This window comes from Cricetulus griseus, chromosome 2, assembly GCF_003668045.3.
Source record: "Cricetulus griseus strain 17A/GY chromosome 2, alternate assembly CriGri-PICRH-1.0, whole genome shotgun sequence".
NCBI lineage: Eukaryota > Metazoa > Chordata > Mammalia > Rodentia > Cricetidae > Cricetulus > Cricetulus griseus.
In genome coordinates, this window is record NC_048595.1 from 408,368,012 (window position 1) to 408,382,086 (window position 14,075).

At 40.7% G+C, this 14,075-nt stretch overlaps 1 protein-coding gene across 3 annotated transcripts in view; it reads right to left on the minus strand.

Annotated features, from left to right (window-relative positions):
- Positions 1-9,518, minus strand: part of Stk17b (serine/threonine kinase 17b) — a 30,294-nt gene extending 20,776 nt beyond the window's left edge. The window contains exons 1-4 of one of the 3 annotated variants that reach the window (XM_027396879.2): positions 9,363-9,478; positions 4,551-4,666; positions 2,754-2,800; positions 428-593 (exon numbers count right to left, since the gene is read on the minus strand). In XM_027396879.2, coding sequence (XP_027252680.1) covers positions 428-549 — 122 coding nt within the window. In that variant the 5' untranslated portion in view covers positions 550-593; positions 2,754-2,800; positions 4,551-4,666; positions 9,363-9,478. Of the gene's footprint in view, positions 1-427; positions 594-2,753; positions 2,801-4,550; positions 4,667-9,362 lie in introns of all 3 variants that reach the window. The other 2 variants (XM_027396877.2, XM_027396878.2) reach the window with 2 other exon arrangements.
- Positions 9,519-14,075: the final 4,557 nt, after the last annotated feature.

Below are 14,075 nucleotides of genomic sequence, written 5' to 3' on the forward strand. Positions count from 1 at the left end.
TAAACAAATGTATTAAAATCAAAACACATTAACACTATAACAAGCACTTTACAAATATTAAGTAACTTAACCCTAAAAAAATCTAAATAAAACAAATGCAATTATCCTCATCTTTTTTCAGAAGAGGACACTGGCATTAGTAGGTATTGTAATTTAACTGAAGACACACAGATAGCCAATGGCAGAGCCCAGATGGGGACTTGGCAGCCTAAGCTGTCCCTTCCCATTCGAAGATGCAGAAAGAAATGAGGTCTGAAGCTGGGTGGGAGGTTTGATATGAACGGCTCCATGGATCTGATTTTCTAGTCAGTCAAGAAAGCAGAGATAGCGGCTTTCCTTTGCAATCACTGACAATGGTTCCAAGCGAGTTTTATGGCAAAAATAGAAAATCTGAATCTAGACAGCACACATATCAAAGTCTCCTTACCTCCCGAGTTCTTTTGATGTAAGCGTATAGAAATTATTAAAATTTTCTGTCTTCATAGGCGTTTGAGGAGTTGTAGTCAGCAAGCCTGAGCTACTTCGGCAATCGAACCTTCTCCGAGACATGTTAGATGACTGCCAGGTCTGCTTCTCTGGGCACTTACTTTTACCTAGTTAAAGGAAGAGACAGGATGTAACTTAAGTGTAACTAAGAAAAAGAGACATTATCTCGGGCAGGATGTGCGCTACATCACACAACTCCAAATATAGTATTAAGATAGAACCACAAAGAAAATAGGGCTGATTTCAGGAGCTTATGCTATTCACAAGAAAAAAAAAAAAAAAAAAAAAAACACCAGAAGCACACACAGACAGAAACTGGTACCACCTCCTCTATGGCACCTAAACAAAGCTACCGACTTCATTCCCAAATGACATTACTATAAAAACAGTAAGAAATCATTATGACAAAAATGAAATGAGGTGATCACTTTATTTAGCTGTGAACTATTATTCTTTAAAGCTACAATTTTCACACACCTGTGTAATTTAGTATAGCAATGTAATGACTTTTGTTTTAACTTCATATGGCCAAAACAAACTTGGTGGCACATTCACATTTTGTGAATTATATTACAGTCCCCTGAAATACAAGAAATAGGATCTGTTCATGGATTGGTTACTTTGCAAACTGAATCTAGAAATTCCCCTGCACCTTACGAATTAGCTCTTCCTCCAGCAGAGCCCAATACTGAGTATGCCATGCATGAAAACACAATCATTTTGCTGGGCCAGAGACTGATCATAACCAAATTACTAACCCAGAGTTCAAATCCAAACCTGAAGTTCATACTGTCTGCAACTTTTGAGACTTTATGTAACTAGTTTTAATATGGAATTATTAACTGATATTAAAACTTTATTAAATTTTACTATCAAACTACTATTTCATAGTAACTGAATTCATGTAATTATGGTGGACTCTCTGCCTAATGAAAGACCAAGGATTATTCTACTAGCACTCTCCTATAGCCTTCTAGAGTGTTCCCATTGCCACATCCCACCACTTCCTGCTTGAGAGCAACTGTTTTTTCATTTTGCTTCATTCAAATGCCAACTACTATCTTCTACTTAGCAAAAAGACAGTGTGTCTGGAATACAGTTTTCTGTTCGATTTTCAGATCTGTAAATTGTTTCTCTGTAACCTTTGGCCCTGCAGAAAAACACTTCTCTAGGTAGTTGGAGATACATCTCTAGGAGTAAGACTACCAATGCAGTCTCCTGAAAAACAAACATCTGAGCTGAAATGCTCTTAGGTCTGCATTCCATTTACTCTTCATTCCAACTAGAAGGCTGTACAGTCTGCTTCTTGTTACTATATTGGAAGTCCAATATAGTCATTGAACTAATAATAAAGAAAATGTGCTCATTTTAGCTTACAGTTCTGGAAGTACAAGGCCAAGGATCCTCAAATGATGGTGGCCTTCTTGCTGGAGAGTCCCAAGATATCACAAAGCATCATATGGCAAGAGACAAGAAGTGTGTGCATGCCTGGTCTCTTTCCCTCGTTGTTTCATAAAGTCACTAAGATGCTTCATCACCACAGGGGGTTCTAACCTAAGGACCTTATCTAATAATCCTAATCACTTCCCAGTGACTCTAACCACAGACTCGAAGTCCTCATCCTCTTACTACCTCACAATGGCTGGGTGTGATGGTGCTCACACCTATAGCCCCAGCACTCAGAGGCTAAACCAGTCTGAAGGCAGGCAGGATTGCTAAGAGTTGAGGCTGGCCTGAAATATACAGTAAGTATGAGGTCTTCCAGGACTACACAACAAAACCTTGTCTTCAAAGGGGAAGGAAAGCACCTCACAATGGGAATTCAACTCAAGTTTAGAGGACAAAGTATATTCAAATCCTAACAGCTACCATTATAAGCCAAACTACATCTTCCTTGTATTTGTTAGTGAAATATTAACCCCAAGTACCTGACACTGAATCTGCTTTTTCAGATAAGGGCTTTTAAGGTGGTGATAACTTAAAATGAGACCATTAATGTAGGTCCTAATCCACTAAGACTAGTGTTCTTATAAGAAAAAAGAAATGTAAAAACACATAAAAGACAAGTGACAATATTGGCAGAAAATGACCAAAGTGGGCAGTCGTCTGGTTTGTTTGTTTTTAAGGGTCTCACTATGCAGGCTAGGTTAGCCTAGAAAACTCTGTTTAATCCCTGCTCACCTTGAACTAGTTATAATCCTATCTCTTGAATGCTAGGATAATAGGCCTGTGCCTTTCCACCTGGTGCTCAGTTAACTTTTTCATACCTTCTTAGTTCTGAAGACATGCAGTTTCACTGGTCACATTATATTATCTGAAAAATCAATACAGTTAGGGTAAGACTTTTCTGTACCACCTTTGAATTTTAGAATCTAAGATTTTAAAATTTAAAATCCAATGTTTGTACCTATACTTAAAAGTCCATGCTTATGATTACACTTATATTATTCTCATTTCCACAAAGAAGAGGGACAGGCCTCATCACTGACACAATTGGGCTATCCTCCCAACACTTTTCACCAACAAAAACATAGCAATTAATCAGAGAGACAAGTTTATGAGTTTTCATTTTTCTTTCATATAGATTTTAGATTCTAGTATGTTTGCCTCATAGAAACTAAAACTAATAAACATTTTATGAATAAGCATTTTCTACTCCCAGTTTTCAAGAGGTAATATCCTTTTAGGGCATCAAAGATTTATGTTCAATTAAGCAAGATTTATAGCTTTAAAAGCACTGCAAAAACCTGCTGGATTCATAAATTCTAAAACCCACATATTAGCACACTTTCAAAGATTACTTTTTACCTCAATAAGTATGAATGTAAAGATATAAAAGTTTATAAATTGTATGATAAATAAGTTCGAGAGCCATTATTTGCCAGATTTTTCAAGGCTTCAAATTTTTTCTTTGCATTTCATTATCCAAATCATAGGTCAGATCTCATGCAGAGACCATGAACGACTTCAGGCTATATACCAAATAAAAATCAGTATGCTGTTCAATGTTACATAAAAAATACTAATCATTCTTTGACTAAACTTACTTTTAACTCTATATAATAAGTAAGTGAGTAACTTTAAAATTCATATTTTTCTCAGGAACATTTCGGAACTGGAGGAGGAGGAGAGTGCTGTGAAATGCTGTCCTTTTGGCAAGAAAAGACATGGCTGTTGTACACATCAGCTCACATGTCACCTACACAAGATCAAGCCCTTAAAAGTTCCAGCATGGAGGGGAGGGATCCCACGGCCCTGCCCCTAGCCGAGGAGCTATTAGTAAGTAGCTGATGACTATCAGAGAAGGAGAGCCACTTTTCTTTAGGAGTGTGGTCACTGATAGATTTCCCATGTTGATGACCTCACATCTATGCATATATGGACAGCACTAACTGGATTCAGGGAGATTAGATAAACAAACAAACAAATAAGGACATCAAGTTAGGAGGGAGATGAGATGGAGTTCTAAAGAGAAGATGGAGGGAGGGAGTGGACATGGATATGTTTGAGATACATTGCATACATTTATGAAATTTTCAAAGGACAATTCCACATACACACACAGTGGGTAGTGAGAAAAGTTCAATACTGGGACCCTTTAAGAGCTCAAATGTGAGACCCAAGTATCCTAATGAGAATTAACTTTGGCTTGTTATTTAGTTATATAAGGAGAAAAGGAACTTTGTTTTCTTTTTTCTTTTTAATAAAAATGAAATGCATAATGACAGTCTAAATCAGATCTTACTGCTCAGCCCACTTAAAGGACTTCCATAATTGGTCTTTGCATGTATTAACTTCATACCCTAATGAATTCTGTAACACTCACGTGAACTGATGGCCATTATAATGGATGAACATACCACAGGTACTTGTATGACAATAGATGTAGCTAAAAACAATGTTGGGCAATTGCAGTTTTCCAAATACATTTAAATATGCAAATGAGTTTTGATGCTATGACTCATTTCATTATGGCTCTGTATCTCCTGGGATACAAACTTTGCCTCAGAAGAAGACATTTCAAGAGACTAGACTGTAGGCACATTTACCTATTGCTAATATACCTGTATTGAAATCTGTTTAAGGATCCATATAGCTTTCTTGTTTGCCTCCTTCTGTTTACTTAAAAGAGCTGTCAGTCCAGATATTTTGCTATTTCTCCTCCTCTAGCCAATTTTGCCTATAATAGAGCACAAATGTCATCTCTATCCATTAACATCTTCACAAACAGGGTTTGTCTGTCATGTAATATACATTCAGGCTACCCATCAGTTCTGTCTCTCCTTGTATGTCCTAAAATTACCACCCAATTCTCAATTCTAATAAACAATCCATAGATCTTCTCTTCTACAATTTATAGACTTATAACCAATTCTAACAAGAATATTAACATCCTAAATTTACAAAATTGCCAATATATCTTACTCAATGAAATCATTTAATATTTTATCATCAGACTACACCAATGAAAATATCTTAAGGGACTTAGTAAATGTGTGTTTGTAAGCAATTATAGACACAGTGCCAGAAGGCATAAATGCATAACAGAAGATACAAGTAAGATTTCAATCATACACTAGTATGATGTCATACTCTTTCCAGTTTTTTCATTAACTCCCATTATAATAATTACAATAAGAATTCAGATATGAATCAATGAAGGAAGAGAAAGAATTGTTAGATTTGATCTGTGCCTTGGCTGAACTGAATGGAGAAAGCCAGTATGATGAACAGTAAATAAACATCCTTCTAAACCTCTAACCAACTCAACTTAAAAGTTATTCATTGTAATATTCATTCCAAGGTTATCAAATGAAAAGAGCTCATGAATGTAGAGATTACAGAATACAATACTAAAAGCATTTGGAAATAGTTGCCTTTATTAGCCTCAGGAACTATAACTTAAAATCCTTTGTAGCATGACACTCAAAGACCCAGGAGCTCAATATACCCTTGCTCCCTTTCTCGTCATGCTTCAATCTCATATTTTCTCTCCACTTCTTTGCTTTACTTCTCTGTCTGAAATATACTTTCCTTAAGTGGCTATTTCTTATACATGCTCTGCCCCAAGAAGCTTTGCCTAAAAGCCACAGGTTGACGTAAACGCCTTTCCTTTATGCTTCAAACAAGAGGATTCTTGACATACCCCTTTACTTGAAAATGTAATGTTAGATTGCAATCACACTTTGTATCTAAAGGACAATAACCTTGTACTTGAACTTAAGCAACTTGGCATGATGTCCCTAATAAGAATTTAGAAATGTTGGATAAAAGTCTATAAATGATAAAATACAGCAAAAGGCAATTTTACGGACTAGCCTGAGATTCATCTGGAAATTGCAGTACAGAAGCTTTCAATATAGTCCCTGCCTATTTCATAGCAGTTAGCTAGTTATGAACATTTTAAATTGCTCTTATAGAATTTCAGTTCAAAACAAGGTAGTCACATGACCTAGAAATGTAAATAAATTCATTTTTATCATCTATGCAAGACTAAAAAACATGTAGTCTTGACTTACTAATTGTTTCAGACTAGGTGAGCACTTGTTTTCATGTCACTATCTATGTTAGCTAAGAACACCCCTGAAAGTCAGATAGTTGTCCTATCTTCATGAAGTAAATGTGAATGAATATAGCAGGGAAGCAACTTTTCTCTTCTACATGGGCATCAACAAGACCAAGTTGTGTCTAGGAAAAGATAAACTAAAGTTTTACTTATCTAGCACCCATAAAAAGAAAAAAAAAAAAAGAACTTTCTGCTGTGTTGAAGCATATGTTTTAGCTGGCCAGGGACTGGAAGACAGCACCGGTGTTAATGGATGATGACTTCCATATGCTATGTAGTCTACTGACAGCACTGTACCGTTATATTTGTTTTTAAATACGCAACAGCAAGCATAATTCAATAATCTAATCCCCTGAAAATCACAATAGGAAGCCAACTGACTCTGGTCCAACCTCTAGGGTATAGTTTACACCAGGGATACAGTCCCAGGCAAGGAACCCCAGCCTGACACTGGGCCAAGACAGTAAGGCCTGCCGCCACCTCTTCCACCTTCAGCAAAGAATAAATCCTGTAATTGTGAAGGATGAGAAGATGTTGAAAATGGAAATAATGGTGGGCCAGCAATTACACAGAGCTTGTCACTCATCAGATGGAAAATTGGGTTTCTGTTGTAAAATAAATTACCATACCATTTACTAACAGCACCAAAGTACTGTTTGTTCAGTAACTATTACAATGCAAAATGGAATCTAATCCTTCAAGGATTAAAAAAAAAAAGACTTTCTATTTCACCTTTAAAATTTCTCAGTGCTTAATATGTATGTCCTCTTTTGGACTAGCTGGAAAGAGCAAGGGGATCAAGCAAAACATATTATGTATAAATATTTAAAAGAGAACTCATTTACATGCACAAAATAACCAACTATGAATTACATGCTTAGGAAAAGGATAAAGAGAAGAAAGTAATTTAATGAAGTATGCATTCAAAATTGCAACTTATATCACAATATAATCATATAAAATACATACTTGTAACTTAATTAAAAAGAACATTTCTCTGCTTTGAACACAGTACCACAAACAAACAAACAAACAACAAAACCCTATCTTTTTCTAGTAGTCTGGCATAGAAAACCATGTATAGTTGTATATATAGCTCTGTTGGTAGACTGCCAATCTTACATGCAAGAACCCACAGGTTCAATCCCCAACACTGCTGCCATATAAACAGATAATCCAAATTGAGTTGGTATAGTGGTACTAGCCTTTCATCTCAGCACTTGGGAGGCAAAAGCAGACAGATCTCTTCAGTTCAAAGCCAGCCAGGTCTACAGAGTGAGACTCTGTCTCAAAAAGCAAAAATCCTTCAAAACTGGTAGGCACGTCTTGGGATATGGCTAAACAATAGAGCAAATGTCAAGATGTAGAGAATATCAGATACAGGAAATATGCATTATAATATACTTTAAGAAAATCTAAGGTAAAGTGAATAAATGTGTAACTGGTTTCCTTGATTTATGAGTTTTAAATTGAGTCTCTACAATTAAAATTAGGACATTTTGACATAGAAATCCTTTATAATTATCAAATTGTTACAAAACAAAGTGTTGAAACATGTTTATATGTTCACCTAGTACCATAAAGCTGTCAAGCTGTGCATTGTTAGTGCAATCTTTTTTATTTTGAGATAGGGTTTCTCTGTGTAACAGTTCTGGCTGTTCTAGAACTTGCTCTGTAGACCAGGCTGGCTCAAACTCACAGAGATCCACCTGCTTCTGCCTCCCCAGTGCTGGGATTAAAAGCCTGTGCCACCACTGCCTAGCTGTCAGTACAAAGTTAAAAATGAAATTAATTAAAAGCATCTGCCATTAAATGCCTGCATTTTCTATAGATGTTATTGACATTGATTAATGAAGCCTCTACTAAAATGCCACTTCTACCTTAACCAAATTATAATTTCTATTTTTTTTTAATTTTTTATTACATGCAAGAGGAGAAGTGAGAATAGGTTCTCTCTTTCTACCATGTAGGTCCTATGGATCAGGACATTTGGGTTGGAGACAAGCACCTTCTGGCAGTGCCATCTCCCTGAACTGGAACTGGAATTTCTTACTTAAAAATCCAAGAGACACTGTCACCATTCTATTCACATACAAAGAAGACTCAAATTATTACAGAAATATTATTTTTCTAACTTAAACATACTGTCATGTAAGTAAATGTACTTTAATAGTAAACCTTCATTTTAGAAAATTATCTAAAATGTATGTATATCTCTAGAAATTAACAATTATTTGAAATATCAAAAAAAGGTTAATATTAGAAAAGGATCAGGAAAGAAGACAGGTCTAAAACTTGGTCACTAGCTTTTTGAAATACACTCAATTTTAAAGCAATGTGATTCAATTTTTATGAAACTGCTGAAAACCATTTCTGGGTATCTCACCGTAAAGACTGTACAACGGTGTACCAATGAGAAAGTGAGTTTATACCTCTCTGCCATAGAACTGTGCTCCCTGAGTTGAAAATTCCATGTTTCATATGCCTCCGCTTCCCTAGTTACCGCTGCTGACCCTGCTGCCCAAGACACAGCCCCTCTCTCCCCTAGACTTGAAAACTTAAAAAGTCCACACCGTATCAAACCTGCCGATGAGGTTCGGCGTTATCGGTACCGCGGATGTAAACATGACGTCAGCCAGACACACTCGGTGAATGTCATACACAGACCTAATGTTTTGAGTATGATTGAAATTACTAGGCTTTCGGACATATTTCTTAATTCCAACTTGCGAGCTGAAGCCAGCGCGCCTCTAGTCCCAACACAAGCCACGGAGACTGGCCACCGGCTGGCCGGGAAGTTTCTTTCAACTTTGTCTCCACTCATCTATATCCCGAGAGCCTTTTCCCACGGTAAGGCCGGGCGGGGATAAAGGTCCACACCGTGGCCATGATGTGGCTCTCCAGTCTGTGGATGGGTCACAGGCACAGAGGACTAACCACCTCCTTAAAGGAAAGCCGGGAAGTCACGGCAACAGCTCGGCTCGCCACGCCGGGACTGACAGCAGCTCACGCGACGGCCGCAAAGTTTCTCCCGGGCTGCGGGTCAGGCGCGCCCGCCCGCCCCGACGTGAAGGCGCCCCGCGACCACCGCACGCGACCCCGGGAGCCACAAGGAGGACAGGTTCACACGCCGTGGGGGCGATCGGGCAAGGCCACGCTCCGGGACGCCGGCCCCGGCCCTCGGGCTCCCCGCCGTGTCCCCGCGCCCCGCACCCTAGACGCGACGCTGGCGGACCGCTCGGCCGCAGTTCGGCGCCGCCGCCGCAGGCTCTACCCACCCTCCGACCGGGCCGCGGCTACACAGGCTCACCTCGCACTCTTCCCCGCAGCGGCCGGTCGCCGTCAGCCAGGCCCCGAGAGGCGACTCCCGGTGGCGACGACCGCACAGACGCTGACCCAAGCTTCTTACAGTTGGGGTTTGAAAAGTGCAGCCGCCTCTTGGGCGCAGGACTTCGATAGACTCCGCCTTCTCGTGCCGAAGAACCAATCGGAGCGCGCGTGGCGGGTGGGGTTGTCACGTGGGGGGCGGGGAGGGGCGCCGGCCAGCCGGGCGTGCTGAGGGGCGGGGCCGCAGTTGGGGAGTGGGCGGGGCCCGGGCGGGGCGCCTGGCGCCCGTAGGTTTGGCTGCAGACAGTCTAGAACTGGAGAGGGGGCGGGTTTAGCCCCTCGCGACTTTTTTCCACCTGTAGAGTGGTCCCTCCTGGTGGTGTGGGTAGTGGGACGCCAGAGAGAAAAGAAGCCGGAGACGTCCCTGCTGTTTGCCTCTGTGACGACCACAGTTCTTTTTTCTTTTTTTTTTTATAAAGACTTCCCTGTCCTCTTCCTTACCACCTGAACCTACTCTGCAAATAGAGATTCCAGTTTGCTATCCATTCCAGAAGTTCTTGGAACCATAAACACGGGGATTTACCGATGCTGATCTCTACAGCTGGTGTCCTGAGACACTGGCTCAAAGCACTGTAGGAGAGGCCGAAGACGAACTAATTGCTACTTTACTGTGCTGAGGGAAAGGATGAAAACCTGTATCTGCTCAACACACATTGCTAACTTCATTATTTTTTAATTTTTATGGCAGGGTTAGAGTCCAAAGAGAAGCCAGGGCCTTTCTCATGCTAAACAAGGGCTCCACCACCGAGTTCCACCCCCAGCCCCCAGGATCTGTTACCTCTTGAAGACAGTTTAAAAATTGAAAGTACCTAGACTTTCAATTTGCTAGACACAGTAGGTTTACATACATATAAGATCCTGGGATATATATATATATATATATTATATATATATATATATATATATATATATATCCTCTTGCTTTTAAAAGATCTTAGCAACATTTCCCCAAGATTTCCTCAAGCTATCCGATTGTTCTTCCTTCTAATATACAAGCATTTAAAGCATCATATCCATTTCACCAAGTCTGTCTGTTGTTATTTAGACAGGCTTCAGTATAATGTATTGATTCTCTAAGCTTTGTCCAACTGAGGAGATGGCATCTTTCTGGCCAGGGAAGCCTATTTGTGAAGATGGAAACAAAGTCACACACTGAAAATATATTTGTCAGGTGTTCACAAACCATTGAGACTGTTCCCATATTTTCTTTCAGAAAAAAATCAGCTGCATCCCAAAGTCCCCGAGTCAAAGCTGGAGCCAGTACCCTCCTGGGGCTCCTTGTAGTGGTTTTTGATGTATACATGTGTTAACTGTACCCTTTTAATTTCAACAGTTCCTTGGTTGCCAGCTTTTGCGTGTGGAGGAGTGTATTTATGTGTTTATGTGGGGTTGTGTACATCAGTGTGCATGAATGTGGAGGCCAGGGGTCGCCTCATTAACTCTCCACCTTACTTTTGAGAGTCTCACCTTAAACCAATTCAGCTAGGCCAGCTGACCAGTGAACTCTGGAGATCCACCCACCTGTCTCCACTTCCCCTGCACTGGGGATTACAGGAGACGGGTTCAGGCACCATCGTGTCCAGCTTTTTACACAGGGATCTGTGCTGAGGTCCTTGTGGTAGCACGACAAGCATTTTTACCAACCGAGACATCTCCCTGGCCCATTGCCAACATAAAAAAAACAACAACAAAACATTTTTAGTTTCAATCCTTTGTATGTGAGGGGTTTGTGCACATGAGTACAGGTGCCAGAGGAGGCTGGAGGTGCTCGCTTCTCCCCACCTAAAGCTGGAGTTAGATATGGTGAGCTACCCAATGTGGGTACTGGAAACTGAACTCTGGTACCCTACAAGAGCATCAAGTGTTTTAACCAGTGAGTCATTTCTCTACCACCACCACCCGCCTGTCACCAGCTTTTGAACTGTCTTCTTACATTCCATTTAATTTTGGACTATAAACCTGTTGCCTTCTCCAGCAATCAGAACTCTTTGTTGAGTTGTGCTCTGTGCTTCCAGCGTCCGCACCCTGTGCTCCCTGGTGCAAGGGTTTGACCCTTTGTGCTACTTTAGAGCTCCTGTTCCAGATTCATTTCTGCTGTTGTGCTAAAAATAGTCTGACAACTGCCTTAAGCAACTTATGGAATAAAGAGGTTTATTTCACTTACAGTCTCAGATATAGTTCATCATTGTGGGGAAGTCAAGGCAGGAAATTCAAACAACTAGTTATATCCCATTCTCTGTCAAGAGCAGAAAGAAACTAATGCACCTTTGCCCGTTTGTTTGTGCTCAGCTCAATTTCTCTACCATTAAGCAATTTAGGAACCCTTGCCTAGGGAATAGTGCTGCCCATACTGGCCTGGTCTGCCCACACCTGTTAACTTAATTAAGAGAACCCCACAGGCATGTTCACTGACCAGTCCAGTGTAAACATCTCTCATTAGCTTCTTAGGGGATTCTAGATCAAATGAACAAACCTAAGAATTTAAGTTCCATAACCCTGTACCTGATACCATACATACTCTCTTCCAAAGACATTCAGCTACATTTGCTTGGTCTCTGGTACTATGGTTCAAGTAACAAGGGATATCCTATTCTGAGGAGAACACTGTGACCACCTGTGGTCTCACGAAGTGTGGTGGCCATTCTGCTGTCACTGCCTCTGCCTTGTTTATTGAGCTGATCTCCTTGAGTGCCACTGACCAGGCATGGATGTGGTTATAGACTGACTGGATTTTCCCCCAATTCATTTGCACCTTATATGAACATTAAAATAAGACTGTATTTGGAGATGTGACCTTTACATAGGCAGTTAAAGTAGGATGAGGTCATATGGGAGGACCTTAATACAGTATGACTGTTGTCCTGCTTAGGAGAGAGTCACTCACAGCACAGACCTAGGGACAATCATGTACATGTACCATAAGAAGGTAGCTATCCATGAGCCAAGCAGAGACCCCTCAGAAGACCCTCAACCTGACACCTAGAGAAAGACTCCAGATTGTAGAAAGGCTAGTTATTGTTGTTTAAGCTCTTCACTCTGGTATCTATCAGGGTAGCCCTAGCTAATTAATACATTTGTTGTCCCTGACTACCCCAACTTAGAACTCACATGCTGACTAGGAGCAGGTGTTCATGCTAGTGAATCGTGCTCATGTCCAAAATGCTCACTGATCATGCCATTATGTCCACCATACCAGGAAAAGTGACTTTCCCCAGGCCCACTATCACATATTGACCACAGAAAGTAATTCTCATTCATGATCCAATGTTTAATACCTACAGAGGGAGCCGGGCGTTGGTGGCACACGCCTTTGATCCCAGCACTCGGGAGGCAGAGGCAGGCGGATCTCTGTGAGTTCAAGGCCAGCCTGGTCTCCAGAGCGAGTGCCAGGATAGGCTCCAAAGCTACACAGAGAAACCCTGTCTCGAAAAAACCAAAAAAAAAGAAAAAAAAAAAAAAAAAAAAAACCTACAGAGGGAGAGAAAGGTAGTCTTCTGCATAGAGAAGATTGCAAACTCCAACTCCAGCCATATCATCCTTAAAAGAACACCCAGAATGTCTATCATATATATATGTGTGTGTGTGTGTGTGTGTGTGTGTGTGTGTGTGTGTGTGTGTCTGTCTGTCTGTCTGTCTGTCTGTCTGTCTGTCCTTATATATTAAGGGCCTAAGTTTAATCCACGTGGAAAGAGGAAAACAAAACAAAACAAAACACTTAACTATTGTCTTATGTTTTCTATTGCTGTGATAAAAAACACCATGACCAGAAGAAACTTGGGGAGGAAAGGGTTTATTTCATCTTACACTTCCCAATCATAGTTCATCATTGAAGGAAGTCTGGGCAAGAACTCAAGGCAGGAATCTGGAAGCAGAGGCTGATGGAGAAGCCATTGAAGAATGCTTCTTATTGGCCTGCTCTCTTATGGCTTGCTCAGCCTGCTCTCTTATAGCACCCAGGACCACCTGCCCAGGGGTGGTACCATCCAAGATGATCTGAGCCCACCCACATTGATCATCAATCAAGGAAAGGTACCATAGGCCAATCTGGTGGAAGCATTTTCTCAATTGAGGTTCCCTCTTCCAGAAAGACTCTAGCTTGTATCAAGATGACATAAAACTATCCAGCACACCAATCCACAGCCAAACAGTTGGACATTTGTGGCCAGACTGAAGGCAGCCAGACACAAGAGGATTCAACCACTTCTGTAGAGGTGTGACATAAACTTCCATCTAACAGAGGGACTAACGCTGAATAGAGATCAGGCCTCCAAATACATACTCTCTGAAGGCAAAGACTGTCACTTTCAGATGTCAGAAGACATCAGAGTGCTTATTACCCACAGTGCTTACGCACATTCATGATGTGAAAGCCCCTCGCCTCACAGATTCAGATCTCCTTACACTGCTAGACCCTGTTAGTAAAAGTAATTGGGGCAAGTCTTTCCAGCTAAGAACAGTGACTCAGGATGAGTCAGGTCTTCCTCAAATGGCGACAACACAATTCATGACAGACTAGGGCCATTATGCTAATCCAACCACCCACTACAGTTTATAGGGGAGGACCTACAAAGCCATCTGAAAGAAATACCATGCACATTAGTAATTCTAAGTGTTCTAATAGCCATATTTAAAATAA